At 54.5% G+C, this 27844-nt stretch overlaps 1 protein-coding gene across 1 annotated transcript in view; it reads left to right on the forward strand.

The window, feature by feature from the left end:
- Nucleotides 1-27448, forward strand: part of GRHL3 (grainyhead like transcription factor 3) — a 33372-nt gene extending 5924 nt beyond the window's left edge. Inside the window, exons 2-16 of the mRNA XM_024554811.3 lie at nt 5979-6165; nt 8686-8747; nt 9980-10325; nt 10578-10651; nt 11131-11284; nt 11507-11618; nt 12970-13064; nt 15230-15388; nt 15886-15964; nt 16093-16226; nt 17866-17900; nt 19084-19172; nt 20010-20095; nt 22513-22577; nt 26581-27448. Of these exons, the coding sequence (XP_024410579.3) occupies nt 5979-6165; nt 8686-8747; nt 9980-10325; nt 10578-10651; nt 11131-11284; nt 11507-11618; nt 12970-13064; nt 15230-15388; nt 15886-15964; nt 16093-16226; nt 17866-17900; nt 19084-19172; nt 20010-20095; nt 22513-22577; nt 26581-26695 (1792 nt within the window). The 3' untranslated portion in view covers nt 26696-27448. The remainder of the gene's footprint in view (nt 1-5978; nt 6166-8685; nt 8748-9979; nt 10326-10577; nt 10652-11130; nt 11285-11506; nt 11619-12969; nt 13065-15229; nt 15389-15885; nt 15965-16092; nt 16227-17865; nt 17901-19083; nt 19173-20009; nt 20096-22512; nt 22578-26580) is intronic.
- Nucleotides 27449-27844: the final 396 nt, after the last annotated feature.

Consider the following 27844-nt stretch of genomic DNA (forward strand, 5'->3'; position numbering starts at 1 on the left):
AGCCCAGGTGGCCCCTGGAACTCTTCCTCCTCAGGTTGGAGGGCAGTGGGGTCCAGCTTGCTCAATGTGTCCTGTGCCACGACCTCCTTGGGTGGGGCTTGAGGTCGCCCCCTTGGTGGTGAGTTTTCTTCCCCCTTCTGCAAAGTTGAGTAAGTCCTTATCCATCTCTGAATCAGTGAGACACCTTTGAGATAGGGCAGGGGTTGAACGAAGTACTGGATAGGAATCTAGGAGACTTGAGTCCCTATCCTGTCATATCCTTAGGCAAGTCACACCTTTTCTCTGAGATGAGATTTCTAAGGTCTCTTTGCACCCTAAATTGCTAGGATCCTAACAAAAGGAAATGAAACCAAAAGGCTTCAACTAAAGGCTGAGACACATTTAGTTAATCTTACTGGGAGGCTCAGCCAGAAATCAGTTGGCGTTTAGAATCTGAAAGGACTTGTGGGGATGAAACCCCACTTCACCACAGTCGGCTTCCTCTGGTGCCTAGAACGATGCAGGTTGGAGTCAGAGGCTGAGTCTGAGTGGGCCTGGAGCAACTGGGACCACACCCCTCCCCGCCCCCCCAGCTGGGGAAAGGCCCCACCCACACTAGAGCCCCTGCTTAGGAGGTTTGCACTTTCTCACAGGCTAGGGGTAGGAGGCCTCAGGAAGTGCGGCCTATCAGTTCGATGCCCAAGCTCCTCTCCCTTGATTTTGTATGCAACCCTCTCTCAGGAGAGAAGCCAGACCAGGCACGCTCTGCGGAAGCAGCCCTGTGAAGGTTCTCAGTGCTGGAAGCCAGAGACCTCTGTTCTAGGCTTGGTGCCATGAGATACCAGCTGAGTGGCCTTAGGCAAGCCAGTGGCCTCTCCGTGGCACAGTTTCTCCTTCTATCGAATGGGGATAGTCATGCGTTCCCTCCCTGCCTTACAGGGGCGTTGCAGGATCAGAGGTGATGACAAATGCATGAGAAGCGTGTTGAAAATACAGCACAGTATGCAAATGTGAGGGATTATCAAATCTTGGACTTGCGTTTCCTCCTCAATAGGCTGCCTTCCTTGAAACAAGGGAATGCATGCAAAGGACCAGGCTCACACCTGACACATAGTAGGCAAACAAGCTCTGGGAGCTGTCCCGGGCTTGGGCTTGGACCTTGCCTTTCCTCTCGTGGAAAGTCCAAAGTCCTCCCCCCTTACATCCACGCTCCCTCTCCCCACTTTGGCCTTTTTCTCAGCAACATCCAGTCACTCCCTGGAGTTCAGTGGGTCGGAAGTCTTGCTGCTTTTCTTCCGTAGCTTTCTTCACCTCTCCCATATTAGCTGTTTTTGTGGTCATTCTGTCTTGCTGATGCTAAAATGCAGCCTTGGAGACGGCAGGGGTGACCTTACTGTCGTGCTCACCTAGGGCAAGGCCTGGCACATAATGGGAACTTGATCAATGTTTGTTCAGAGGAAGGATGGATGCCTCCCAGAATTATTATTTTTTTCCTCTCTTCTACATTCCTTGGAAACTGGTGGTTTGATGGAAAAGTGTCCAGTCATGGAGTTCGATCCCAGGCCAGATCCCAGGAGGTCTGGCTTTGTAACTCACTGGCCGCCCACCCCGAAACAGGTTACCTGTTGTCTATTTCCTGGCCTGTAAATAGAGATAATAACACAGCATGCCTGCTGGGAGGCTCTGTGAGATAATGAATGTGAAAGTCAAGGCAAGGGGTTATTACATGTCTCCTGTTTTTCACTCAGAACCTCACTAGCAGGAGGCTTGGGGAGGATGTTAATTTAAGAACCCCGGGCAGAGTCTCCCCTTTGCTCTCATTTGGGGGTTCTGAGACGATGATGAGCATGATGATGGTGGTGGTGGTGACGACAGCTAGTATTTACGGAGCGATTACTCTCCGGCAGGCTCTAGGCTAAGCACATTTCTTACATTAATGCGCTTAATTCTCCTAACAACCCGCGAGATCAGCCCCACTCCAAAGCAGCCAGCCCTGGTGACTCCCTTACTTGACTGTGTTCTAATTTTCTTCACAGCACTTATCGCTGACTAAAATTAACTTATTTACCTACTTGTTATGGTCTCTCTTCCCAATTAGACAGTAGGTTTCGTGGGAGCAGAGCCTTATCTATCTTGTTCTTGGCTAATTCCCCAGTGCCTGGAAGATTCCCGGGCTGGCACAGAGAAGACAACAACAGACCCATTTAACAGATGGAAAAACAGGCTCAGAGGGGCTGAGTGCCTCCCGCAAGGACACACAGTTCCTCGGGCCTGCCAGGCTCTGACTCTAGTGCTCCTTCCTCCCATGGCGCTCCTGGTTCTTCCGTACTGTGCCCTGGCAGAGATCTGATGCCGAGGAGGTTGCCCAGGGCCAAGTCCTCTCCCCACTCCCTCCGCCCCATTCCCTTTTTCTCTTCTGATAGCTGAGGAGCTCTGCCGGCCACGGGAACACCAAGAGGGAGTTTGTGGAGGCCCCATGGAAGGCGACTGGCTTCTCCTCTTTGTTCTGGCTTTGTCACCCATGAGGAGGCCTCTCTCCTTCTCGGAACGCTTTCCGTGGCTCTTCCCCACTGGGCCCTCAGCTCTCAGTTCCAACCTTTAAGGGAACAGGTTCTTGGATTTCAGGATTTGGCACATGAGGCAGTGTTAGCCTTATCCATAGTCAAGACTTTCTAGAAGGCAATTCTTAGTCTTGGGACATAAAGTTGATTGGTAGCATGAGCAGGCTCCTGGCTCCTGGCCAGAAACTCTGCCAGTCCTCTCGCTTCCTCGCGTAGTCTCTCCCGCACTGTGCGGGTGGGAAACCCCTTTTTGTCTTGCGGTAGAGGGTGAGTTCAATGTATTCCAGAGGAGAGGAATTTCCACAGTAGGAAAGGCATCTAAAAGGAGGCTCGTTTGGGGTTCAGAACTGGATCTTGAAGTCCAACAGCTCCAGGTTCAAGTTAGCCTCCGCTGCTTACTAGCTGAGTTACCTCGAGCAGGTAATAGCACCTGTTCAGGTCTCTATTTCCCTAAGAGCTACCTCTCAGGACTGTTTTGCGGAGCAGAAGATACACACAGAGGAAGAGCTGGCCACAGAGTCTGCGTATGGTCAATGCTTAAGGCACAGCAGCTGCTGTGTATGGGGAATCAGAGTTTGGGATCCCGGCAGAGTGGATGGGAGACCCTGGTAGGCGATAAGCCTCCCAGGTGAACAGCGAACATTGTCTGTTTTTTTGTTTCTGAAGTGACTTTATCGTTGTCTTCTAAAATCAGCAAATTGGGGCTCTAGGCCCAAATCTGCCACTGACTTGCAGGGTGGCCATGTCTTGTACCACTTTGCAACAGCTTGATGTCTAGCTCCAAGCCAGGCCCAGAGCGCAATAACAGCTCAAATACATTTAGCACTCGTTATGTGCCAGAAACAGTCCTGAGCATTTTTCATGTGGCAATGCACTCAGTCCTCATAATTCTACACAGTGGGTGCTTTTATTAGACCCCTTTACAAACAAGGAGCAATGCTTAGCACTGTCGGTCCCAACTGTCAAGAGCATGAGGTCTAAGGCCTTTCTCTATTTCTCCCATGCCCTTTGGTTTGTTTGGGAGTTCCCTATAGCCCGGGGCTGGGAGGGGTGGTGGCAGCCACCCTGGGCTTGCTCTGAGTTCCTCTAACCCCAGGCCCAGGAGGCAACTAGGAGGGAGGGGCCTCTTCTCACCTCTCATCTTGAGGCCCTTGATTTATAGCAGCAGAATCTCGGGGAGTGCCTCCCTCTCCGCGCCCCTGGAGCAGGAAGGTTTCTGTCATTTCTCTTTTTGGTGTGACAGCTCCCTCTCCCTCCCTGCCTCTCAAAGCCCAACGCCCTGCACCCTGGGGCCCAGTGGGATGGGAGACACTGTGCCCTGGATGAAGCCCCTGGGAGGGCCGCTGCCCACAGCCTGCCTGGGTGTGGCCTGGCTGCTGCTCCCACTCGTTGTCTGAGAATGTAGGCCTGGGCCTCGGGGCATCAGGAAGGTCCTCCCTGTGACATGATCCGCAACCCCCCCCCCCACCAGTGCCGCAGTGTGTGTCTGCTGGGGCAAGGACTGCCCTCCTGCACGGTGGCGAGGCAGTGTGGCTTAGTGGGAAGTCCGTGGCTCTGGTACTAGACAAGCCGGGCATTACATCCAGTTGTGCCATGGGCTAGCAGCCTGATCTTGGGCATTTTCTTATCCTCTCCAAGCCTCTGGTTTCTCCATCTGTGGAATGAAGCAAACGTCCCTTACCTGGTAGTGCTCATGTATGGAGCAGAATTAATGAGCAGAGAGCATTCAGATATATTCAATGAAAAGCAGCTGACGTTGTTCCCATGTCCCTAACCTGTGCATGTCTACTAGGCTCACCTAGAAAGGAGGGCTCTGGGGACCAGGAGACCAACCAGTGCCCACTTCACCTCTGCGGTTCTCTTTCCTAGCCTGACTGTCCCCGTCGCCTCACTCACCACTGCCCTTTACACACTCTTCACTCTGAAATGGACACAGACAGGACTTTCTCACCTCTGTGCCTTTGCTCACAAACAGCCTGTTCTACACCAGGGAGTCTCCAAGCATGGCTCCCAGACAGCCAGCACCAGCATTACCAGGGAACCTGTTAGAAAAGCAGGTTCTCAGCCACCCCAGACTTACTGGTGAGTCTAAGTGTGAGGCCCAGACATCTGTTTCACAAGCTTTCCAGGTCATTCTGATGCAGCTCAAGTTTGAGACCACTATTCTGTATGACGTCATTGTCCCACTGAAGCTTCACCCCCCTCTGGACCAGGAGCTTGGGCACGAGCCTTACCTTCTCTGAGTTTCAACTCCCTTACCTACCAAATACGAATGATAATAGTACCTGCCTTACAGGGTTGCCGAGACAGTTAAACGAGAGAATCCATGAAAAGGGCTTAGCAACGTGCCTAAAACATAGTCAAAGCTCAAAAACAATCAGGTATTATTATTTTTTAAACCTGCTTTTAAAAAAAAATTTTATTTATTTATTTTTACAGTGGGGAAGGGAGGGAGAGAGGGAGAGAAACATCCATGTGTGGTTGCTTCTTGCACACCCCTTACTAGGGACCTGGCCCACAACCCAGGCATGTGCCCTGCTTGGGGATCCAACTGGCAACCCTTTGGTTTGCAGGCCACATGCAACCACTGAGCCACACCAGCCAGGACAGGTATTATTTTTATCATCATTATCATTATTTGGTATATCCCTATTCCCCTCCCCGCCCACACATATCCCTGAGCGGTATAATCCCCAGTGCTGGGTGTCCCCAACTAAAATGTCTGCCTCCTCCAGAGAGCCTTTCCCGAGCTCTCTCCTCTGAGCCCACGTGTCTTGACTCTTGGGCCACATGCCTTGTACTTGCCCGAGTTCTCAGCACAGCGCCCAGGTTCTGCTTGCCTCAGTGTGCCCAGCAGTGTTCCACGCCAGTGCCTGGCCTCTGCTTGGAGCATCTGCTTGGACGCTCCAATACATGTTGGTGGGAGATACCATTTCCTAAGACCGAGTTCCCCCTGAGGGCTTCCTCACTCTGACTCTCTCTCTCCCCCTCTCTCCACAATTGGAAATGGTCTCCAGCCTTCTGTACCCATAGTTTGGAAGAGAATTTCTTCAGAAGAACTCATGCTGGGTTATCTGGAGATTGTATTCTTTGCGGCTTGTCTTTGTTAGTTCGCATCCTGGTGACACACATTTTCCTTGAGTAAATATCTACTATGGAGGCATTTCTTGAATCCTCTCTGAAGCCTTGCAAGCTTGGAATTGTGGTTCTCATGCTGTCCATGAGGGAGCTGAGGCCCCAGGTCTATAGCCTCTACATGGCAACGTTTAGTGTTGACCCGGGGCACCTAGCTCCAGGGCTCTGGTGCATTCTGGTAGAAAAAGGGGCGTCAAGTTTTCTGGGTTACTCTCTGCATTCCTGGGCATTGGTCTGAGGTCGACCATTCTTGGACCTTCTTCTGGGACAGCCTAAATTTGACCCTTCTCGCTTGCCTTCCAGTTTCAGGTCTGTGCGGCTGCTAAAGAACGACCCAGTCAACTTCCAAAAGTTCCCCTACACTAACGAAGATGAGGCCTGGAAGACCTACCTGGAAAACCCCTTGACAGCCGCCACCAAGGCCATGATGAGAGTCAACGGGGATGATGACAGCGTGGCAGCCCTGAGCTTCCTCTATGACTACTACATGGTATGTTCATTAGCCACCGTGGGTGAGCCCCATTCCAACTCAGTGCACGGCTTTGCTTCCAGGCCTCACGGCTCAACAGCCTGCGACCATTCCCATCCTGTCGCCATGTTCTTTCTCACCCCTGGGCCTTTGCACATGCTCTGCCCTCTTCCTGACACCCTCCGCTTTCCCCTGGCTAAATCCTCCTCTCAGCTTCGGGTCGCAGCTTCCACCTTACCGCATTCATTCACTGAAGTGGGGATGGGCTTTCTTGGATCTCCCATTCTGAGCCTCCACTGGGCACCCTCAGCAACCGCCATCATCGTCCTTGATTTGAGCTGTAGAAACTTGCTATTTATGCATTTATTTCTTCATCTCCCCCTTGGTACTGAGCTCCTGGGGGCCAGACACCACGTTGTGATCATTACCGAATCCCCAGCACCCCCTAGTGCCTGCCATACAGTACTCAGTGAGTACTGGTTCCCTGCCCCATCCACACTCACTCCTCCACAGCACCACCCCCAACCTGCCATCTCCTTCCTGCCCCTGTCCCTCAGGTCATCCCAATTGCCTTGTCAGTTCCACCCGCCTGTTTGAACCCCACCACCTAGAACATGTCTTCTGCCCTTGAACCCATTCCCTTCCGTCAGGGCCCTTCCCACGGCCCACCTTCTCTGGGAAGCTGTCCTGCCACATCACTTCTCCCTCTCCTGTCTTACTTCCCTTCATACCCCTGCTGCCTTTATATGCATTGGAATACCTCTGACAGATCATCTCTTATTATTCTCTAATTGTTTCCAGGGCCTTGGCCTTGAGTCTGGGGAACTGTCAGTTACTGGGAACAGGAATTAGGTCCTCCCACATCTGACAGGTGGGCTCAAACCAGCTAGCAACCGCAAATACGTAACACTTCCGACATCACCCCGCCCCGGCCACTGCCTGTTGCACACATGGCTGCAGAAGTACGGCCTGCATTCTACGGAGGGAGCGTGAGGCCACAGAAGCCTTTTAAACGAGGCAGCCCCTACCCAGGTGTCTGAGTTGTCCCGTGGCAGCAAACTTCCTTGCTATCCCCGGGCTCAACAATGGCTCCAAGAGACTTTCTCAACTTTGAGGATAGGGGACATGAATAGCTAACTGTTGAGATAACTGGCTCTGAACTTGAAGATTTAAAGCCATCTTATAAGTCCTCAAATTCACTGGCCCAGGCAGTGTTTTGTCTACCCTTGAAAGAAAAAAGGCAGACTGTAAATTTAGACACCAAGGGACAAAATGGTCCCAGGTACAAGAAGGCCCCACTTATCTCTCTGGCTTTGGTCGTCATCCTGGAATGGCGTGGTTACCTACCCCCCCCCCCCCCCCCCCCGCACCAGACCAAGAGCATCCTGGTAGCATTTAGCCCAGGTTGATGGAGAAGAAATTTGAATTGGCCGCCTCAGCTTGGGGACATGGTAGGAGCCAGAATCTAGGTCTGGACTTAAGTACCAGCCTGGTATTTACAGCTTAAGGTTCAACCATAAAATAAAATCCAGCACCCCCTCCCCTGGGCAATAGGCCATTCCCAGGGCCAGAATGGTGGGGACAGGCTCTGAAGGTGACACAGGAAATAAAGGTTTATTGAAATACAGTGTCGTGGTGAGATGCACCCACCCCACCCCAGAGCACTGTGGGTTTGAAGCGGCCCTGCGGGCGGCCTGGCAGTATGGGAAGAGCACTAAGTTGGGAGTTGGAGATCTTGTTGTGCCACAAACTGGCAAAGTGGCTTCAGGCAATGTAGTCCCAAAGGCCACCGCTGACCGTTTCTTACTGGTTGCTGGGCACTGTGCCAGGCGCCTTCCCTCCTACTCCGTGGGGTGTGATTGGTAGCCCAGGTGCTGGAGTAACTGGACTGGGCTGGAGACCTGGGTCTGGCTTTACTAGCCTGAGGGAGAAACGACCTGGATGCTCAGAGATACAACAGGATTATAATTATAATTATAATCAAAAGGTAACATTCATGCAGTGCTCTCTATGTGCTAGGTGCTGGTCTGGGCACTCACACCCTGAGGTTGGTATTACTCTTATGATCCCTGTTCTTCGAATAAGGACAATAAGCTACAGAGAGGTTAAGGGACTTTCCCAAGGTCACACAACCAGTATGCGGCAGATCTAAAAACCGAACTCTAGAAATGTGGATTCAGAGTCCCTGTAGGTGTCGTGACCCCCGCTTGACGTAGGAAGAAATAGTCTCAGAAAGGCGATGTCATTTATTCAAAGCGCAAAGCACTTTAAAGTGGTAGAGCTAGGGCCGAAGCCAAGCCTACCTGACTCCAGCATTCCGAAATTTCTAACTGCTAGTCTGGGGATACTTCTCCCACCTCTAACTTGGGGCTCAGACTGAATGATGGTTAGAGCCCCTGCGGTCTCGAAGTACTGGCAGTTTTCTCCCAGTGACCAAGGTTGCTCCCCTGCGTGGTCAAGTGCACCGGAGTGGGTTGAGGCTCCAGACAGCCAGACCTGGACCAAAAGCTGTGTGTAAATCCGTCCTTCTTCTCCTCCCAGGGCCCCAAGGAGAAGCGGATCCTGTCCTCTGGCACTGGGGGCCGGAATGACCAAGGAAAGAGGTGAGGCCCCCATGCCACCATCTCTGCTATCTGCCCTTCCCACCTCCACCCCCATCGCGGGCCTCTTAGCCACGGAGCACAGAAAGCACGGTGCTTAGGGCCCACGGTATTTTTTTAGGGGCCCACAGAAGTATTTTAATGCCTTTTAAAATTAGAAAGAAAAATATGTAATCTAAACTGGGTTGTATTTGTTTTCATATCAATGCAATTGTGAAAGGCATTTTAAACTATTTTTTTTAAAACTATTTGATATGGAGGAAGGGACCTGCAAAGGCAAAATAGATCAGGGCTGACTCCAGTCCAGGAGACCCTCGGGGCACACACACACCGACACACACAGGGACACTCACAGGTACCAGCAGGCCATGCGGGCTGCTGTTTACTGAAAACAAACTTCAAAGCCAGAACAGTGGAAAGGCCCTGAAGGCAGCTTTTCCCAAAACCCTCCCGGCAGCCTTCTGGGGTGGGGACACCAAGTCCCTGTGCTTCTTTCCCCTGGCTTTCTTGGGCCTCTGCCAGCCCGTCTTTCTCCAGGTTCTCCTTTCCCCAGGTAGGTCTTCTGCTGGGAAACCTTTTGGGCTGCTCTGCCTTCCAGGAAGTCCACGCTACTGAGGCCCCTGCGGCTGGCACAGGGCCTCTCTTGCTGGCTGGGAACAGTGGGCCTCGGTGCATGGAGACTTTTCTCAAAATGAACTCGTAAAAATGTTGTTAGCTTGGCTGATTATGAAAGTAATACCTGCTTGTTGGAAAATATCCTAACTCTATAGCAATATAAAAAGTAAAAAGTTTCCTGTAATCCCACTCCTCTCCCTCCCCTAAAGTTTGGGGCATATCCTTCCAGACCTTTCTCTCAGCGTATATCAACTGTGCTCGCAGAGACACACTCCTGCTCACACACCCATGGGAGGGCACAGCAGTTGTTTTAAAGTGGGGACATTTAACTCTGGCTAAGAAAATAAACAAACTTTCCGTTTTTAATATTGCCAAGAACTGAAATGAATAAAGCAACCCTGAGCCTGTCCTTGGTTCCATTCTGACACCCTCGTCCCTTCCCTGCTCATTGCTGTGACAAATTGGCCCACTCCACATCTGGTTCCATGCGAACACCTAAATGTAACATTGGATTAAAGAAGGTCTGTGTGCCAGTGTGAGGGTCGCCCTCCAGGCCAGCCCCAGACCGCCACCCCTCAGAGGGAAGGGGCGTGCTCACTCAGCCCCCTCTCTCTCCCCAGGTACTACCATGGCATGGAGTATGAGATGGACCTCACCCCCCTTGAAAGCCCCACGCACCTCATGAAATTCCTGACAGAGAATGTGTCTGGAAGCACGGAGTACCCAGATGTACTCAAGAAGAATAACCTGATGAGCTTGGAGGGGGCCATGTCCTCCCCAGGCAAGGCAGCCCCACTCCCCGCAGGCCCCAGCAAGCTGGAAGCGGGCTCTGTGGACAGCTACCTGCTGCCCACGAGTGACGTGTATGATAACGGCTCCCTCAGCTCCTTGTTTGAGAGCATTCACGGGGTGCCACCCGCACAGCGCTGGCAGCCAGACAGCACCTTCAAAGATGACCCGCAGGAGGTGAGGGCCCGTCCCCATCCCCCTACGTGTCTGGAGGGAAATGTGCGTGCATGTGCAGAAGGAGAGAAGGCAGTGAGGAGGCCAGAGCTCTGGAGTCCAGGGGAGAGAGTCCTAGAGCGGAGGTGGGGTTGCCCCGTGCTGTTGTCCAGGTTGGCACTGCACGACCTGCACAGCCACACGCAGCGCCCCTGGCTGAGGCCCCTGCAGCCTAAACACGGCCATTTATCCCCTTGGGGTTGTGCTTCTCTGCAGTCGCTGCTCTTCCCGGATATCCTGAAAACGTCCCCGGAACCCCTGTGTCCAGAGGACTATCCCAGCCCCAAAAGGTAACTCAGTCCCTGAGAACCCTCGGCCACCTGGGCAGTGGGCAGGGGACTGCAGACAGAGCCCCACACTTCCCTCAAACCAGGCATTATCGTGAATGAAAATTGGGGATTGAAGCTATATAAAAGAAAAGACATAAAAAAGAATGATTTCTACATCCCTTTCCTGGGCTCTGATCTCACACCCTGCTAGAAAACCAAGGCTCTGTTGCCCCTAGTTTGCCCTGTGGCTTCGTCACCTCTCTGAGGCCTCTCTGCGTTCCATTATTTATTATTCAGCAGGATGGTTACTCAACAAAGCCATTAAGTAGAACCCCCCAAAATGTGGAAACTGAGGCCCAGAGGGGTAGAGTGACTTACTAAGGTCACACAGTAAGTCCACAGCAGAGCCTCAGGCTTCCTGTCCCACTGCCCTCTGGAATACTTTTGCCTGGGAGCCCAGTCTCACTGTCCTGTCCCTCCTGTCCTCTCCCTCCTCACAGTGACTTTGAGTACACCCTGGGCTCCCCCAAAGCCATCCACATCAAGTCAGGCGAGTCGCCCATGGCCTACCTTAACAAGGGCCAGTTCTACCCCATTACCCTGCGGACCCCAGGAGGCGGCAAAGGCCTTGCCTTGTCCTCCAACAAAGTCAAGGTGCGTTGGACCTGGAGCAGCTTGGGAAGGGGGCTGGATGGCCGGGTCAGCCCGGCCTGCCAGGGGCCCAGGGAGAGGGTTCTATGGGATAACTGCCCATTGCCTTGGAGGGGGGGAAACTGGGGCAAAAGTGCAGGGCCACTGGAGCCAAGCTCAGGGAAGGGACCCAGACAGCGGGGGCCTTTCCCGAGGCTGGGGGTCACATGGCTGCTGTGCTTGCAGAGTGTGGTGATGGTGGTCTTCGACAATGAGAAGGTCCCGGTAGAGCAGCTGAGGTTCTGGAAGCACTGGCACTCTCGGCAGCCCACCGCCAAGCAGCGGGTCATCGACGTGGGTGAGAGCCGGCCCAAGCACCCATCCCAGCCTCTATCTTTCTCTCTCTCTCTCACACACACACACACAGACACACACCCTAATCCCACCCTTTCTTTCCGTGCCCCTTTTCCCTAGCCCCCCTGACCTCTGCAGGACTTAGTTCTGACCCCAGCTTCCTGCCTGGCCCCTGTCTCCGGGTCAAAATCTGTGGGGTTTGCAGGGATTTGCATCTGTTGTCTGGAAGCAGCGGCCCCTTTTCTGTGTGCTTTGGGATAAACAGGGCCTTGGGGGTCCCAGCTGTGTCAGATAAGTGACCCCTGGGATGCGGGCTGCTCCTCTTCCTCAGGGGCCTTGGAAGACTGACACACAGATGCAGATGCGTAAGATAACAGTGCGGCAGGTCTCTGTGATTTGCAAGGCTTGAGGCCCAGCACTGGCCAGGTCTGTTTTGGGAGCTGGGATGCAGGCTTTGTCAGAAGTCAGGGGGCAGGGGCAGGCCCTCTGTATGTGCCACTTTGTCCCTGTCCCGGGCCCTGAGATAGGTGGGAGACCAGACCATGCTCAGGTCTCCAGGTTGTGGCTCCATCACTCTCTTCCGGGTGCAGCCTCTGTCACCTCTCCTTCCTGAGCCTCAGATTCTTCAACTGTCAAATGGAGTAAGGTCAGCGGCCCTGCCTGTCTAGTGCCCTGTTTCTGCCTTGGAGCAATGTGTGCCGGAGGACACGATACTAACAGGGACAATCCAGTGACTTATCTGAGAGGCTAGAGAGCGGAGTGGTTAGGAGCCAGGGTTCAAGAGCCGGACAAAGCTGAGCTCCACTCCTTCTGCCTAATAGCTATGTGACCCTGGGCAAGTGACCAAGCCTCTCTGAGCTTCATTTCCCTCATGTATCATTGTTTGTGAGGATTAACCAAGTGCTTGCCATACTGTACATGTTCCTGAGTGGTAGTAGTACTAGCATTTGTTCACTGCTCGTTCAGTGGTGCAGTATTAGCAGTACTGGTACCACTGCTATTACCATCACTAGTACTACTGCTATTCTTTCGGCTTTATCTGCAGGGCCTCCTAAATCACCATCTCAATGAAAGTATTGTTTCTTCACCCTGAAACAATGAAGGTCTTGGCCTAGTTGGCAGAGTTAGAAATTCCTTCCAGGGTTTGGGCAAATCTGCTACGCAGGCTTGACCTTGGTATTCCCACCGGTGACCCAGGGCACAAGAACTGGTTTCCTCTCAGGAGTGAAGCATGGTTCTTAGGGGAAGGGATGTCAGTCCCTGCAAGAATGGGGCCCAGCTTCTAAATGCCTCTTCCCCATGGTGTCCGCAAATCCCTTCCCTCCTGACTGCCCGTCTGGTCTCCTGTGTTCCAGCTGACTGCAAAGAAAACTTCAACACTGTGCAGCACATTGAGGAGGTGGCCTATAATGCACTGTCCTTTGTGTGGAATGTCAACGAGGAGGCCAAGGTCAGTGCTGGGGGCGAGGCGGGGCTGCAGAAGTCGCCACCCTGGGCAAAGGGCTTGCCTGCACCTAGGATGGTGGCAGCTGGTCCTCGGAGGGCGCTGATGGAGGAGGCAGGGTAGAGAGTGGTCGAGAAGCACAGGCTCTGAGGCCAGAGAGGCTGGGCCCGTGTCCCAGCTCTGGTCTTGGGCCAGTGCTGTAGCTTTAAAACTGGGGTGTAATCATAGCACCAACTGTCTGGCGGATGGAGGGTCACGTGAAATAAGAGAAAGGCAGAGCCCAGCCTGGTTCACGAGTGGTGGCTGCTGTCTGTGGTCCAGCCCACCCGTTTACCAGCGAGGAAACCTGAGCGTAGTGCGCGGTCACACAGAGAGCTACTGGTGATGCCAGGTTTCCTGACTTGCAGGGCAGTGCGGAGAGTTGCAGGGGAGATGCTGGGGGGTCCAGAGATGAGGACTGAAACCCCAGTCACCTCCCTTCTTGGGCCCATAGGAAGGAAGCAGTAATCTGCCTCCCGGGGTTGGGGTGAAGATGCCACGAGATCGTGCCTGTCTAAGAGGCGGGCACCCGGCCAAAGCCATCAGGGAGGCCCGCGAAATGGAGCCTCTAGTGATTTTTTTTCACACCAGCAATTAAGCCACTTAGTGCTTAAGGCCAGCCTCCAACTTACTGTGTGCTTCTGGGCCTCTCTGTGTCTCTGTTTTCCTTTTGGAGAGCTGGCATCGTGCAAAGGGCACTCACTAGTCAGAGAGTCCGGGGCTGCCTGACCTTGCTTCTGTCCCTTCCCCTCCCCAGCCTGGGCTTACTCTGCCAGAGCAGGGTTGGGTCGAATTCATGGCAAGGGCATTTCTGGCCTTGGACAGGCTGGGAGCTAATCCCTGTCTCCCCGCCTGTCCAGGCAGCCGGGGAAAATGGAGGTGAGGGGCTCTGAAAACACAAAGGCAGGGATTATTATTATTCAAACAGATGCCAGGAGCAGGAGGAGGAGCTGAGGCCTCCAGTTCAGGGAGGTGGGGAAAGAGTTTCGTGGGAAGGGAGAGGTGGGTTTCGGTTGGGATTTTCTCACAGCCTCTTAAGCCCCCAGGCTTGGGTCTTTCTCAGGTGTGAGCTGGGTGGGGGTGTAGTACGGCTGAGCTGGCTGAGGGGGAGGTATGTCTGGCATGTGCCCAGGGCCCCCACTGCCTGGGAAGGAAGGGGGTCTGCTTGCACCCCACCCCTGCTGTTCAGGTTAGAGTTATTCTAAGGGAAATGTCCCGAAGAACAGGGGCCAGCCTGGGGCCAGCGTGCCAGGTACCACCCAGCTGAGATTGGCCCCAGGCTGCCCTCAGTCAGGCATAGGCTGCAGGGTGAGACTCCTGCTGTCCCACTCACAACAGCTACATGTGCCCAACTGTCACTGCCTGCCAAGCCTACCAGGCGATCCACGCATCCTCCCAGCACCACGAGATAGGTTTAATTGTCCCCATTTTGCAGATAAAGAAACTGAGTTCCATGTGGTTAAAGCAGTTGTCTTGTCCAAAGCCACATGGCTAGTGAGTGGCAGAGCCCAGCTTCCCACCCCAGGTCTGGGTGGCCCCACATCCAGCCTCATTCCACTGCACCACCCTGTCTATGGAAATGTCAGAAAGTCATGTCCCTGCCCAGAGCCTCCATTTCCTTGGTTGTAGAGGGGGGTGACTGGTCGAGGGGTAACTGGAGCTGGTGGTTTCGTGCAGAGGGGCAGTGTCTTGCTCGCTGTGGCCCCGGCCCAGCAGGAAAGTGGTCTCCTGAAGCTGGGAGACTGGGAGTGGAAATTTGGTCCGTCTCTGCCTCCTCACTCTGAACTGCAGAAAAAGGAGGCCCTTGACTTTAAGTGCCCAAGGGGCCCTTCATCTCCCTCTCAGGGCCTTGCTCCTTTGGGAGGCCCTTAGCAGTCCCATGCATGGCTCACTGGTGAAGAACTGGGCGCAAACCCTGGCTCCCCCATACCCTCCCTGAGTGACCTTGGGCAGTTGTCCCCCTGCCCCTGAGCATCAGCCTCCCTTCTGTAAGAGAGGTGATGTTTGCCCCCCAGGGCAGTAGGAGACGACAGGCGCCCCCCACATACACACTGGGCTCAGTAAAGCGGACTGGGGGCGGCAGAGCTGGGGCTGCGGGCAGGCTGCTTATTCAGCTCCCCTTCTGCCCCCAGGTGTTCATCGGTGTCAACTGCCTCAGCACAGACTTCTCCTCCCAGAAGGGAGTGAAGGGTGTCCCCCTGAACCTGCAGATTGACACCTATGACTGTGGCTCGGGCGCTGAGCGTCTGGTGCACCGCGCTGTCTGCCAGATCAAGATCTTCTGTGACAAGGTGACCCTCTGCTGGGCTCGGGGGCGAGGGGGTTGCGGGGAAGGGCCCGCATCCTCACCGGCCACTCTGGGGTGTCTGTCCCTCTCTGTGCTTGCTCTCTGGATGTCTCTCTCTCTCTCTCTCTCTCTCTGCATGTACTTGTCATCTGTCTTGGTCTTTCTATGTAAATCTTTTTCTGTCTCTCTTCATTACTATCTCATCTCTTTCTGAAGATGTCTTTCTAGAGCTCTATAGATGTCTCTCCATGTCTGTCTCTTTCACATTTGTGTTTCTTCTCATCTCCCTCTGATTCCATTTCTTCTCCCTCCCTCCCTGTCTCTGCATTGATGTTGGGCTGGGGAGGGTCAGGCTGGGCCAGGCTGGGCCAGGCACTGGTACCTTCCTGTTTCCTGGTCTCTGGGTAGAAAGCAGCACCAGAAAGCTGGCCATATTTAAGATGCAAAGCAGCCAGCCCCTCCCCAGACACTTGGTGACCGCCTCCCCCTCCTCCCTTGTAGGGAGCAGAGAGAAAGATGCGGGATGATGAGCGGAAGCAGTTCCGGAGGAAAGTCAAGTGCCCCGACTCCGGCAACAATGGTCAGTGGGGCCAAGTCGAGGACTGGACTGGGCCGGGTTGGGGTGAAGGGGAGAAGAAGCCTAGAGGGCGGAGGTTGGGGACATGGACGGTGGGACCTCAGGTCACAGTGCCTTCCTTTTCCCATCAGGCATCAAGGGCTGCCTGCTGTCCGGCTTCAGGGGCAATGAGACCACCTACCTGCGGCCTGAGGCTGACCTGGAGACCCCACCAGTGCTGTTCATTCCCAATGTGCACTTCTCTGGCCTGCAGCGTCCTGGAGGGGTAAGGGCCTTGGGCTGAGAGATGATCCTGGCCCCTGGATGGTCCCGCCTTAGCACAGACCAGCGGGGTGGGGCAACCAGTCCAGGCCTGTTTAGATGTTTATGGGTCCTAATATTCTTCGCATGAAAACGAAAATACCTTCATTGAATCCCAGGAAATTAAACAAATGTACAAATATGGTCCCAGAACCTCAGAGACCTTTTCTACTCAAGAGGAGAATGCTCATGAGGAAATGGACTTTAGAGCCATCCAAACATCTGTGCCTGGAGCAGACGCAGAGGATGTTTCTGATGTCTGAGCCCCAGATCCTACTGTAGCCCCCAAAGCTGGGAGGATAACCACCGTCCAGGGCCCTTGTGAGCACTCCCTGTGCACCAGGCTTGGTGCCCTCCACGCATCACCACCCCTACCCTTGCCACGTCCCTGGGAAGTGGACCGTATTGTCCTCCCTGGACCTATGGGGTAGAAATTGAGGCACAGAAAGCTCCCAAAGTTACACAGGCAGTGGCCAAGCTGGAGCCAGGAAACCTGTCTACAGAATCGGTGCCCTTTTCCACTGGCTACACCCCCTCGCAAGCAGGGAGCCATTCACTGGGCACCTGGGATGGGACATGCTGGGCATGCTGGGCCCAGTCCCGTCTGCACCGTCTCATGTCCCCTCACAGCCATCCTTTGAGGCAGAGACTGGTTGTCCCTATTTTCCAGACAAGGTCGCACAACAAGTCAGTGACAGAATCAGGATCCCAGAGCCTGTCTACTGGTTTGCTTCCACATTAAACAGTTTGATGATTTCCTTCCCTTGAGTTGGAGCTTACCACTGTTCAGGTGGGGATGTTGGCAGAAACAGCCTTTGGGGTCCAAGACAGATTATGGGGCTAGAAGAGCCGCCGATACTGGTGTCGCCCTTGGCACACTTTTAAAGCCCTTGCCATGTCCACTGCCTTCCCTTCACTCTGCCCCAGGGTAGGTGCTGTGGCCCGCATGGCATAGGCGGCTGCACTAACCCACTCTCCTTCCCCAACCTGAGGCCAAGTGGGGAGATGAGCCCTGGAGATTAAGGCCCCTTAACAGGGGCCTTAAGGTGGCCAGGCTAACAGCCCATCTGTGGGGGAAGCAGGAGGGATCAGTCTTTGCATATGCGGCCTGGGAGGGGGAGGCCCTGGGGAGTGTGGGAGCCTGAATCCTGACTGCATCCTGCCGGGGTTTCCTCAGGGGCTCTCTGCCCTCTCTGGGCCTCAGTGCCCCCTCTCAAGGGGCTGGTGGTGATGCACCAGACAGCAGTGTCAGGCCTCTGCCTGAGCTCCCACACCTAGTCACCTGCTGCGGGACAGCCCATGACGCCAGCCCTCCTGGGCATGCTGGGGCTCAGGTGGGACTCCCAATCCTGCCAGCACTTCTTCTCAGGCACCTCCTGTGTCACTGAGTCCCTGACTCATCCCCCCTGGGCGGGATGCTTCCTTTCAGCTCAGGACCTCGGCTCACTGGGGGTTGCTACCTGAGCATCATGGATGGGGAGGCACTGAGACTATGTCTCCCTCTGCCGCCCCAGCCAAAGGCTGTCCCTCCCTGAAAGCCTCTTGCAGTTCAGGGCTCCTCTCATCCTCCTGCATGTGATGGAAAATGTCTCTTTTTATTTCAGGTGGTGCCTTCAGCAGGACAGGGCAGCTCCAACAGGTACGGAGACAGCAGCCCAGGGCCTCACCTCCCTGCCGGTCCCCCCTCACTTCTCACCCTACCTCCACCTGCCCTTCCCTCTGCTGCTCCCCAAGCCAAGGGCTGGGCTCAGGGGAAGCAGCCACAGGACTCTGCCCCCCAACCCCGAGCTCCTAGATTCATGCTCCTTTCTCACTGAAACTGCCTGGGTTTTTATGGGTTTGTTTTATGTGAAAAGCTGGCGAATCTCTGGCGAGACATTTGCTTGTAAAAGGGGAAAGAAAAAGTCTGGCGGTGCAGATTTGGAGAGTGAGGAGGGGAAGCTGTGCTGGAGGACTAGGGAGTGGGGGTCAGAGTCCCTCCTCTCCTTGGCAGGGGCCTGGAAGAGCCTCCACCCTCCCTCTGTCAGCCACAGTCCCTTCAGGTCCCTCAGCCTCAGCCCAGAAATCTGTCAGATGGGGAAGGTGACCTGTGGGGATGAGGCTGCTAGGAGCGGGTGGAGTGGAAGTGGAATCTTTGTGAATGGGAAGCACTTTAGAAGATCATTTGTTGATACCAGTCTCGTCCCTGTAAACAAGAGGTACTTTTCCTAAGGTGCTTTGACACCAAATTATGTCACTTACCCCTCACCACAGGCTCAGTGAGGCAGGCAAGCAGGGGTTGGTGCTCCACTTATAGATGAGGCAGCTGAGGCTCAGAGAAGCAAAGTGGCTTGCCCAAAGTCACATAGCTCTTAAGTAGCAGTGACAGGCTAGAACCTTAGTCTTACTTCAAGCCCGCAATGCTTCCTCCTCCCATGGACTCACATCCAATCTGATTCTTGCAAAGGTTAACGTTGATGATAAAACAATGGCCTGTGTTCATTGAGGTCCTACTGTGGGCCACACACGGTCCAGCAGCAGCGTGCAGCATCTCCTTCAGCCTCATGGCCTTATGAAATACTGTCATTGTTACTCTATTGTCATCCCATTTTATAGATGGGAAAGCCGAGACGCTAAGAGACTTACCCCAAGTCACCCAGCTGGTGAGCGGCAGGGCTGGGGTTTGAACCCAGGCGGTCCAACTCCAGAACATGCTACTCTAACCACTGCTCCACTGCTTTGTGCCTGCCCTTGTGGGGTCTCCTTCACCTCTGAGGCTCCTGGGCCCTTCGCACTCTGGGATTCCCCTGGGTTCCTGATGAGCCCCCTCTGTCGCCCCACAGGCTGCCTTTGAAGCGTGCCTGCTTGCCCTTTGCTGAGGAGTTCGAGCCCCTGCCCTCCAAACAGGCCAAGGAAGACGATCTGCAGAGAGGTAGCCTCCCTCCCACCCCTCTGTTGTCTGAGCCCACCCTGCCCCAGCCCCTGTGGGCCTTCCCCAAAACCACCTCCACTGACCCTGGCCCAGGCAGCAGCCGTCCCAGCGGAGGGTGCAAGGGGCTGCTTTAGGCTCCAGAGCTGGGGTTGGGCCGAGATGAGAGCACTGGGGAGGGGTGAGGAGGGTACCCATGGTGCTTGGGGGAACAGTCACAGAGCTGGAGGGCTCCTGCTGTCTTTCACCTTGTTGGACGTGGGTATCCTGGGGCAGCTGGTGAAGGTGACAGGCTGGTTATGTTGGGCAGGTCCTCCTCACTGTCTCTAATGGAGGTGGGAGCAGGGTGGGGTTCCCATAGCTGGCTTTCTGGCTTGGACACTAAATCTGTGATTTCCTGGGGACTGGGCCTGACCCTCAGGAAGACACCAACCAGTTGCTAAGACCCAAAGCTTCCAGTGACCTTGGACTGAGCCTTACCTTGCATTTGGCATTTCTAAATGTCACAGTGAAATAGAGGTGGTTCCACCTCTGTTTTCCATTTGGGTGAAATGGGACTCAGTGGTGTTAAAATAACCTCTTCAGGCCACTCAGCTGGCAGGTGGGACAGTGGGGATTTACACCTGCCAAGGTCAGCACAGTCTGAGCAAGTGGGTGGGGCCTGCAGAGCCCAGGGGTTTCCCAGCTGCATGCCAACCCTCAGCAAGGATTGGCTTTTTCTGCAGAAACCAATCTTATATTTAAAAAGAGCATTATTTTTTAAGATGCCCCCATCCCCCAAGGTATCCCTGGCTCATTTATCTTCCTGGTAGCCCTAAAAGTGACCCCTTTGCCTTCCAGTCCTGCTGTACGTGCGGAGGGAGACTGAGGAGGTGTTCGACGCACTCATGTTGAAGACCCCAGACCTGAAGGGGCTGAGGAACGCGGTAAGCACCTGCAGACCCTGCCTTGCCTGGCCAGAACCCCCCTTGTGCGTCTGTGCACATGCTTCTTTACTCTTTGCCACACAGTTCTGATTCCCCACAGGAAGGCTCTGGGAAGGAACATACTGGAAGCTCTGCATTGCAGTGGCCCACCCGGCCTGCCTCACTGGGGAGGGCAGCTGGGGGTGGGGGCGGGGTGTGCCTCAGTGATACTATCTGGCGGCCAGAGCCTTGGCTCCACCCAGGTGTCGCACACACCATAAATCCTCTGTAATCTGATGGCTGCTGTCTGGCAGGCCAGGGCTTTGTTGGCTTTGCAAACCTGTTTCTATCTTAATGGGAATGAAACCCAAAAAGGCTAGGCCCCGGAGACACTTTTTCTTTCCCAGGGGCCTCATTCCTGTACCTTATGGATGGGAGGGGAGGCCGGGGGGTGGGGGGGCTGGCAGGAGACCCCCCCCCCCCACCAACCGCTACCTCCCAAATCACCAGAGAGCAGTTGAAACAGCCCTAGACAACACCCACGGCAGCTTTGTAGCTCAACTAAAAACTAAGCAAGCAGCCTCAGCAGGACCAGCTGTGCTTAAAGGTCAAACCACTCAGAAAAGCCAGATCTTAGGCTGCAGAAGGAAAAAAATGAATCAGATTATAACATGCTCTACCCTTTGAAGACCCACATTGTGCCAGGCATTTTGCAGGCATGCTGCTTCTGCCAGGTCTCCATATTCTCTTAACAGCCCTGAAGAGTGGGCACCATTATTAGCTCCTTATTTCCCATGAGGAAACAGCTTCCCAGACAGAGGTCAGGTGACTTACCAAGGTTACTAGAAGTGACAGAGCTGGGATTCCAGCCCAGCCTCTGTCCACTCTGCTCTGCTCTCCTGTTCTCTTCTCAGATCGTCAGCCTGCTTGGCGCCAGCCCCAGGAAGTTGGGCTCACAAAAGGCCATGAAGTGGCATTTGAATATACGCAGTCTCATTTGGGTCATTTGAATGTAGAGTCACTAGTACCTGAAAGGCTCAACTCCCCATCTAGTGCTTGGGCTCTCTCTGCAGTGGCTCCTCCCAGTGGGCGCCCACTCTTGCCTGGTATGGTTCCTGGGACAGAGAGCTATTAACTAACAGGGCAGCCCATGTTGTCTTTGTAGAACTTATGGTTAGAAAGTTCCTAAGTTCTTGCTCACACTGACTTGAGATCATCCTGGTAGCTTCCAGCCACAGCACCATTAAGATAGCCCAAGAATATTTCTTGCCTGGAGGGCTCCCTGTCAAAGCAGAGAATAACCGAGGAGCTGAACCTGCTCCTCGTCCTAAAAGCCCCAGTGAGGACACCCTCAGCCTGAAGCCCTTGGCCTGAGGTTCGCTACCCTTCAGGGCAGCCAGTAGCACTAACCTGCAGCACTTGACTGAGCCCTCCCCAGGGACTAGGCGCCCTGTTGGTGCCTCCCCTTGTCGCCTTATCACACCCATTTTACAAACAAGGAAGCTGAGGCTCAGCAAAGTAAGACTTCTGCAACCCCACGTGGAGAGGCTGGGACCAGGCCAGCTGTGTCTCCCAGAGGAGACTTGAGGAGCTCTGGGGAGACGTGGCTGACAGGCGGTGTGCGTGCCAGCAGGTGCTCGTGGCCTCTGAGCTGCAGCTCCCTCATCTGTAGAAGAAGCTCCAGTGTTCTGGGGCGGGGTGGGGGCAGGAAACCGGGTTCTAGGCTGGGCCTTGGGCATGTGCTTTACCTTCTTGGAGCTCAGCATCCACACCCATCAAATGGGAATACTAATTCCTCATCGAAGGAGGAACTGTTTGGGTTATCCGCCCCCTCCCCCCCACCATAAGGCGAGAACATCCCTATTTCTCCACTTCTGACATAATAACATGGCCATGTACCGACTATTGACCATTTATTCAGTACATACCAGGAACTGTCCTAAGTGTTTTATGTGGACCAATTCATTCTGTTCTTCCAGCCACCTTAGGAGCTATGTACTGTAGCTGCTGCCACGAGTAGTTTGCACAAAATGGGCCGGCTGGCAGAAGGGGCACCCTCGGCACTGGAGCAAACCTCTGACGTTAGCCTGGGGTGGAGGGAGGGGGAGATGCCCTTTGGGATATTTTATAGCCACTGAATATGCTGTTTATTGTGATGTGAGGAGGCTTATAACATACAGTGATAAGTAAAACTACTTACATAGAACATAAAAATATCTATATGCATGGCCAATGATGGGAAGGAATACATCCCAATGTTGATGGTTATTATCTCTGGAAAACAGGATTATGGATGACTGTAATTTTCTTCTTTGTATCTTCCCACAATCTGGACACATACCACTTTCATAATTAGGAAAGTGAAAGTCGTGATATAAAAGAATGTTGCACATCCACTTGGGGCAGCAGCCAATGAACCCCCTACCGTTCTCTTCCAGATCTCTGAGAAGTATGGGCTTCCTGAAGAGAACATTTACAAAGTCTACAAGAAATGCAAGCGCGGGTAAGTGCCCAGTACAGCTCTCCCTCCCTCTCTCCTCTCTGCCATTTTCCTGTAAAGTGTTGGCTCAGGGAGCTCCCAGCATGTCCACTCTGACTGGCATAGCCCTGCCGCTTAGTGCTGAGTGGTGTTTGTACTTGGCTTTGTGGAGAGGACTAGGGGGTCTGGAGTTAGGTAGAGCGCTCCCAGTCAGGCCTACTCCTAAAGAGACCAGACAGTGATCGCTGTTGGGAAGGAAAGGAGTGGGAGACAGAGGGAAGTACAGGGCCACGTGTCAGGAGATTCAAGTTCAAGTCCCAAGGCTGCTGGGTAACCAAGTCATTTGGTTGTAATGATGATGACAGTGACTGTCATTCACTTAACCACCTACTATTGTCAGATAGTGCGCTAAACATATCTCATTTAACCCTCACGGTCATACCATTGCCCACACTTCACAGGGAGAGAAACTGAGGCTCAGAGGTTGTAAGAGTGTTCAGGGGCAGGAGCAGCAGAGTAAAGTCTCAGCAGCAAAGGGCCCAGCAGCGGTGCTCTCTGCTGAGTCGGGGTGCCCAGAAGGGAGTGGCTGGCTATGTGTCTGGAATGTGATTGGGTGTGGTGCAGGGGGGGCCCACCAGGGATGCTCCCTAGGCCTCCTCCACCTTCAGGTCTGCACCAGGCATGGGGGAGTAAAGCTTGACCCTCCAGGGGGCCAGACAGTGCCTGTCGCCAGCCCTGGGTTCCTGGGGATTCATGTTAAGGGCCACAACACCCTTTGTCTTCTTCCCAGGGGCTCCCTGGGTAGGGTGAGGTGGAGGACGACATGGTGATTGCCCTCCCAGGCCTCAGTCCTTTGGTCAGAGCCCTTCCTACCTAGGTCACCCGGCCAGCCCAGTGTGGGGCCCCCCGGCAGTGAGGAATGGCCATTGCCATGCCATGCCCAGAGGACACAGGCCCAGCACTCTGGGAAACACTCCCAGCCTCCCGTCCACGGCTCTGACCCTGGACAACCACTCTTACTGGCTGTCCCCAAAAGGTATTTAGGCATTGTCCCCAGGTACTGTCTGTGGCCTTTCCTTTTCAGAAGACTGCGAAGTGAGGCAGGTTTTGGACTCAGGCTGAGGCCCCATCCAGTTAGGCCCAGGGGCAGCCTCCTTCCTCACAGGCCCAGCCCTGCCTGCCTCCTTGGTTCCCACCCAACTTCCCATAGGAGGGCGGGGTGGGGGAAGGTGTGCGGCCTACAGCCCCTGGGAAAGGATCTGTTTGGTTTTGGTTGTATGTGTCTAGTGTTTTTGTGTGTGTTTTTTCTTCCAAGTTTCGGTTTCAAACTGGGGCTCACATACTCTTGGGAGCAGGATCCAGCTCACAGCAGAGGGCAGGCTCTGCTGTGCCCAGACAAGCCCAGCCCCACTCCCCGTCCAGTGCCAGTGCCCGCACCCCTTCAGCGGCCCCACCTGTGGCGGCCTCCCTCCCAGGTCCCACCACATGCTGGGCCAAGGGGCTGGGCAGGGCCCTCGTGTAAGGTCTGGGGCGTGGGGGGCAATGCATATGAGGATGCCCCAGCCCCTAGCCCCACTGGCTGAGTTGCAGGCCTTTCCCTTCAGCCCAGCTAGCTGGTTAAACCGTAATTATAACTTCCATTTGTGGAGCACTTTGTACATGCCCAGTGCTGGGCTAGATAACTCCCGGGGGTCATCTCACTGGCCCTCACGGTCTAGTACAATTGTCTCTGTTTCTAGAGGAGGAAGCTGAGGTTCTGGGCAGTCCCAGCCACAGAGTCACAGAGTTAGTGACTGGCAGAAGGAATCCCAGCCTGGGCACACACCCACTGTTTTAACTTGCCTCCTACTTTTTCCTCTAACCACTAGCCATGGGCAAATAAAGGCCGTGGCCAGGCCAGCCCCATAGCCCTGGGCATCACTCAGCGGCCCTTCAGAGGCACCCCACACCCCTTGCACACCCCCAGCCATGGAAATCTCAGGTCTAGGACTGTCTGTGATGCCCACTGAGAAGAGTCCCCAAAAACCCTCTTGGGTGAGGCCAGGCTCATTGCCACCTCCTGCAGAGTCACACTGTCCTCATCTGAGGAGCAGGAAGTTCTCATCAGCAGCCCAGTTTATTTTTATAGAACCCTCCCGATAGTCCTCTGGACAAAGGCAGATACAATCAGCTTTACAAGCACCACTGAATGCTTGAAAGATTAACAAATACATTGTTTTTGCTGGCAGCTGGCCAGCGGTTTCATGCAAACCAGGATAGAAGACAGCTAGACACTAGCAAGTGAAGAGGCCCTCATTCAGGGACAGCGGTTCCTGACAAGCCCCTGCCTCTAGGGCCCAGTTGTCATTGACCTCTGAGGGGTAGGGGTCCTCGGGCCTGTCTGGGAGCCCTCGCGTACAGGTGTGTGCCTGGGCCCGCGGGGGCCCGGCCTGAGAGCAGGCGGGGGCAGTCTTCAGTCTATGCACACAGCACTTACACAGTGCTGGGCCCCTAGACTCACCCAGTACAGGCACCCTGTGAAACAAGCAAAACCCCGCCCACCCCTGCTGACAGAGCGCTCACCCCTCTACCCCAGGCCGGGTCTCCTGTGGCCCCCAAAGGTCCCTCTGTGAAATGAAGGAACTGCAGACAAGCCCTGAGGAAGCAGGAGCCTGTGATGAGACACTGGCAGCCAGCACCCAGGCCCCAGGGCCCAAGCCCAGACCTCCTTCTGAAAAGCAGCAGCTGCTTGACGCTGCTGCAAAGACCACCGAACCGGGGTGGTAGCTTTGCTCACTGCTGTCTCCATGTCCCCTCCTGACCTGCAGCCGCCTCCCCTGCAGGGCCCTCAGGAAAGCGGACAGCTCCCTGCCAGGAATGGTGATCTGGGCTTCTCACCCTCCTGCCCTCTTAAAGTAATCTTGCCCCCACCTGAACTCTCCCCCAGCCCTGGATTTTGTCTTCTTTACATATGCCACTTCCTTCATTTATGGGGTTTTTGTATTTTCTTTCTAAAAAGGTGATACAGTGGAGGCAGACGAAAGTCTGGGTTCCAATCCCAGCTCAGCCGTCTATTGCCTGTGTGACCTGAGGCACATGACTTGGCTTCTGTGAGCCTCAGCTTTCCATCTACGAGCTAGAGGAGTAAGGTTACAGGGCTTCATCCTCTCGGCCCGGCTGGAGCCTGAACGCTTGGCAGACAGGGGCTAGGATCTCTGTGCGGCCCTTGTTTCCATTTGGGGCAAGGCCCTGCCTGTGGAAAGGCCTCAGCAAACGCTGGTGGGACGGGCCGATGAACGGGTGGATGAGAATACTCAATCCCATTACAAAGGGAGAGCTGACACGGTCAGGTCGGGTCACGTCTTTGTGGGCGCTTCATCAGGGTGCCTGTTGGCATATGCTCTGGCTTTACCCCCCTGCAGAGGGCCACCGCCACGGGGGCTTTGTCCCTCGCAGGTTGGCCCAGGTCCTTGCCTGAAGAGTGTGAGGAGGCAGATGGCTAAGCCCCTTGAGTCTGTTGCACCGCCCCTAAGGTTCAGCTTCATGGGGATGGAGCCCAGAGTGAGCCTGTGGGGCACCTGCCTCTGGCTCGGGCAGGCACGCCCGAGTGACACACCTCATCCTCTGTTGCACCGGGGCCACGCCGGCCCACCCACCACACCTCCTGCACGTGAACTCACACCCTGTGGCCGAGTCCTTGGCCTGGCCTGGTAACTAAGGAGCCCTGCGCCTTCCCCAAATCAACAGTTGCTCAAACGTGTCCATACACGTATGTTTTAAGAGAGGCACCCGGCACAGTAGGTGGGCGCGGTAACGGGCGGGCCTGGTTTGAGGTGTGGCTCGGCCACTTTGGGCATCATGCCGCCCCCGCAAAGCCCAACAGTGAACGCCCACCTTGCCGGTTGCTGTTAGGGTCAGAGAGAGTCTGTGAGGTGCTTGAAATATTTGGGGTACCTGATATGCACTAACCATTACTTTCATCCTTGACTCTCAGAGGCCCTGAAAACAAGGGGCCGCCCACAGTTTAGCCCCATCTCTTCTCTTCCAGAATCTTGGTCAACATGGACAACAACATCATTCAGCATTACAGCAACCATGTCGCCTTCCTGCTGGACATGGGGGAGCTCGACGGCAAGATCCAGATCACCCTCAAGGAGCTGTAAGGCCCCGGGGTCGGCTCCAGGCACGGAGCGGCCCACCACACACCACCTCTCCTCACGCCCCAGTGCTGCTACTTGAATGCCTTCCCTGAGGGAAGGGGCCCTTGAGTCACCGAGGTCAGGGCCAGGAAGGGACCCGGAGGGGTCCCGATGTGACCCCCTGTCTCATGCTTGAATCTGCTCTCTGAACTCGTGCCGGTGACTTGCTCAGCTGGAGACACGTCATCTTGGTTAATGTCCCCAACAGACCTTCCCTGTCTGCAGTCGCTCCGCACGCTGCCTGTCGGGTGGCGGAGGCGAACCCACTCTCCCCACGCTGACTGGCTGCCGTTCTTGGTTACTCCATCCGCTTTAGACCAAGGAGCTCTCAGCCTTTGGTCAGTGAAACTTGAACACTCTTGATTTTCAGTGCAAATGACTTGTAGAAGACACTATGGTGGACACACCTCTTTCTCGTGGACTTCCTCCACACCGGATGTACATACCGGAGCCGATCCACCAGCGCCGAGTGGCTGCTGCTGACCGCCGTGTCTGCTCGCTGTTGTACACATTTCTCACTCCCGATTTCCGTTTATGTTATATATATAAGTATATATTGTATATATATGCAACATTTTATATTTTTCATGGATACATTTTTATCATTTCAAAAAATGTGTATTTCACATTTCTTGGACTATTTTTGTAGTTGTTATTCAGTTATGCATTTTGTATACTCACGTAGTGTTTAGTAATAAAATTCTTCCTATGTATTACTTCAAATGCTACACTTGTGCCTTTTGTGAAAGTCTTTCAGGAAGAGAGGGTAAAAGGAGACAAGGCCTCGCTCCTTCTCTGTCCCGTGAGCGGTTTGCCCTGGACTTGAAGGGTAGTGGAAGCCCTGGGCACTGGCGAAGCAGAGGCCCCCGCCTGCAGGGCGGCAGACTCCTGATGCCCAGATCTCTGTCTTGTGTGGTCCCACAGGCTAAAGGTCATGACCTTAGGGTCATTGACAGGACACGAGGAAGTCCTTGGAGAAGGGTCTAGGACGACCTTGTAGTTGGGGCCAGCAGGCAGAGCCCGGGGCTGGGAGCCACGTGACCCGAGTTCTGGTGCCCACTCCGCCCCTGCGCTCCAGGCTGTCATTTTCCCAGGAGCCTGCTCCTGCCGGCT

The sequence above is a fragment of the Desmodus rotundus genome, chromosome 3 (genome assembly GCF_022682495.2).
Source record: "Desmodus rotundus isolate HL8 chromosome 3, HLdesRot8A.1, whole genome shotgun sequence".
In the NCBI taxonomy this organism is placed as follows: Eukaryota; Metazoa; Chordata; class Mammalia; order Chiroptera; family Phyllostomidae; genus Desmodus; species Desmodus rotundus.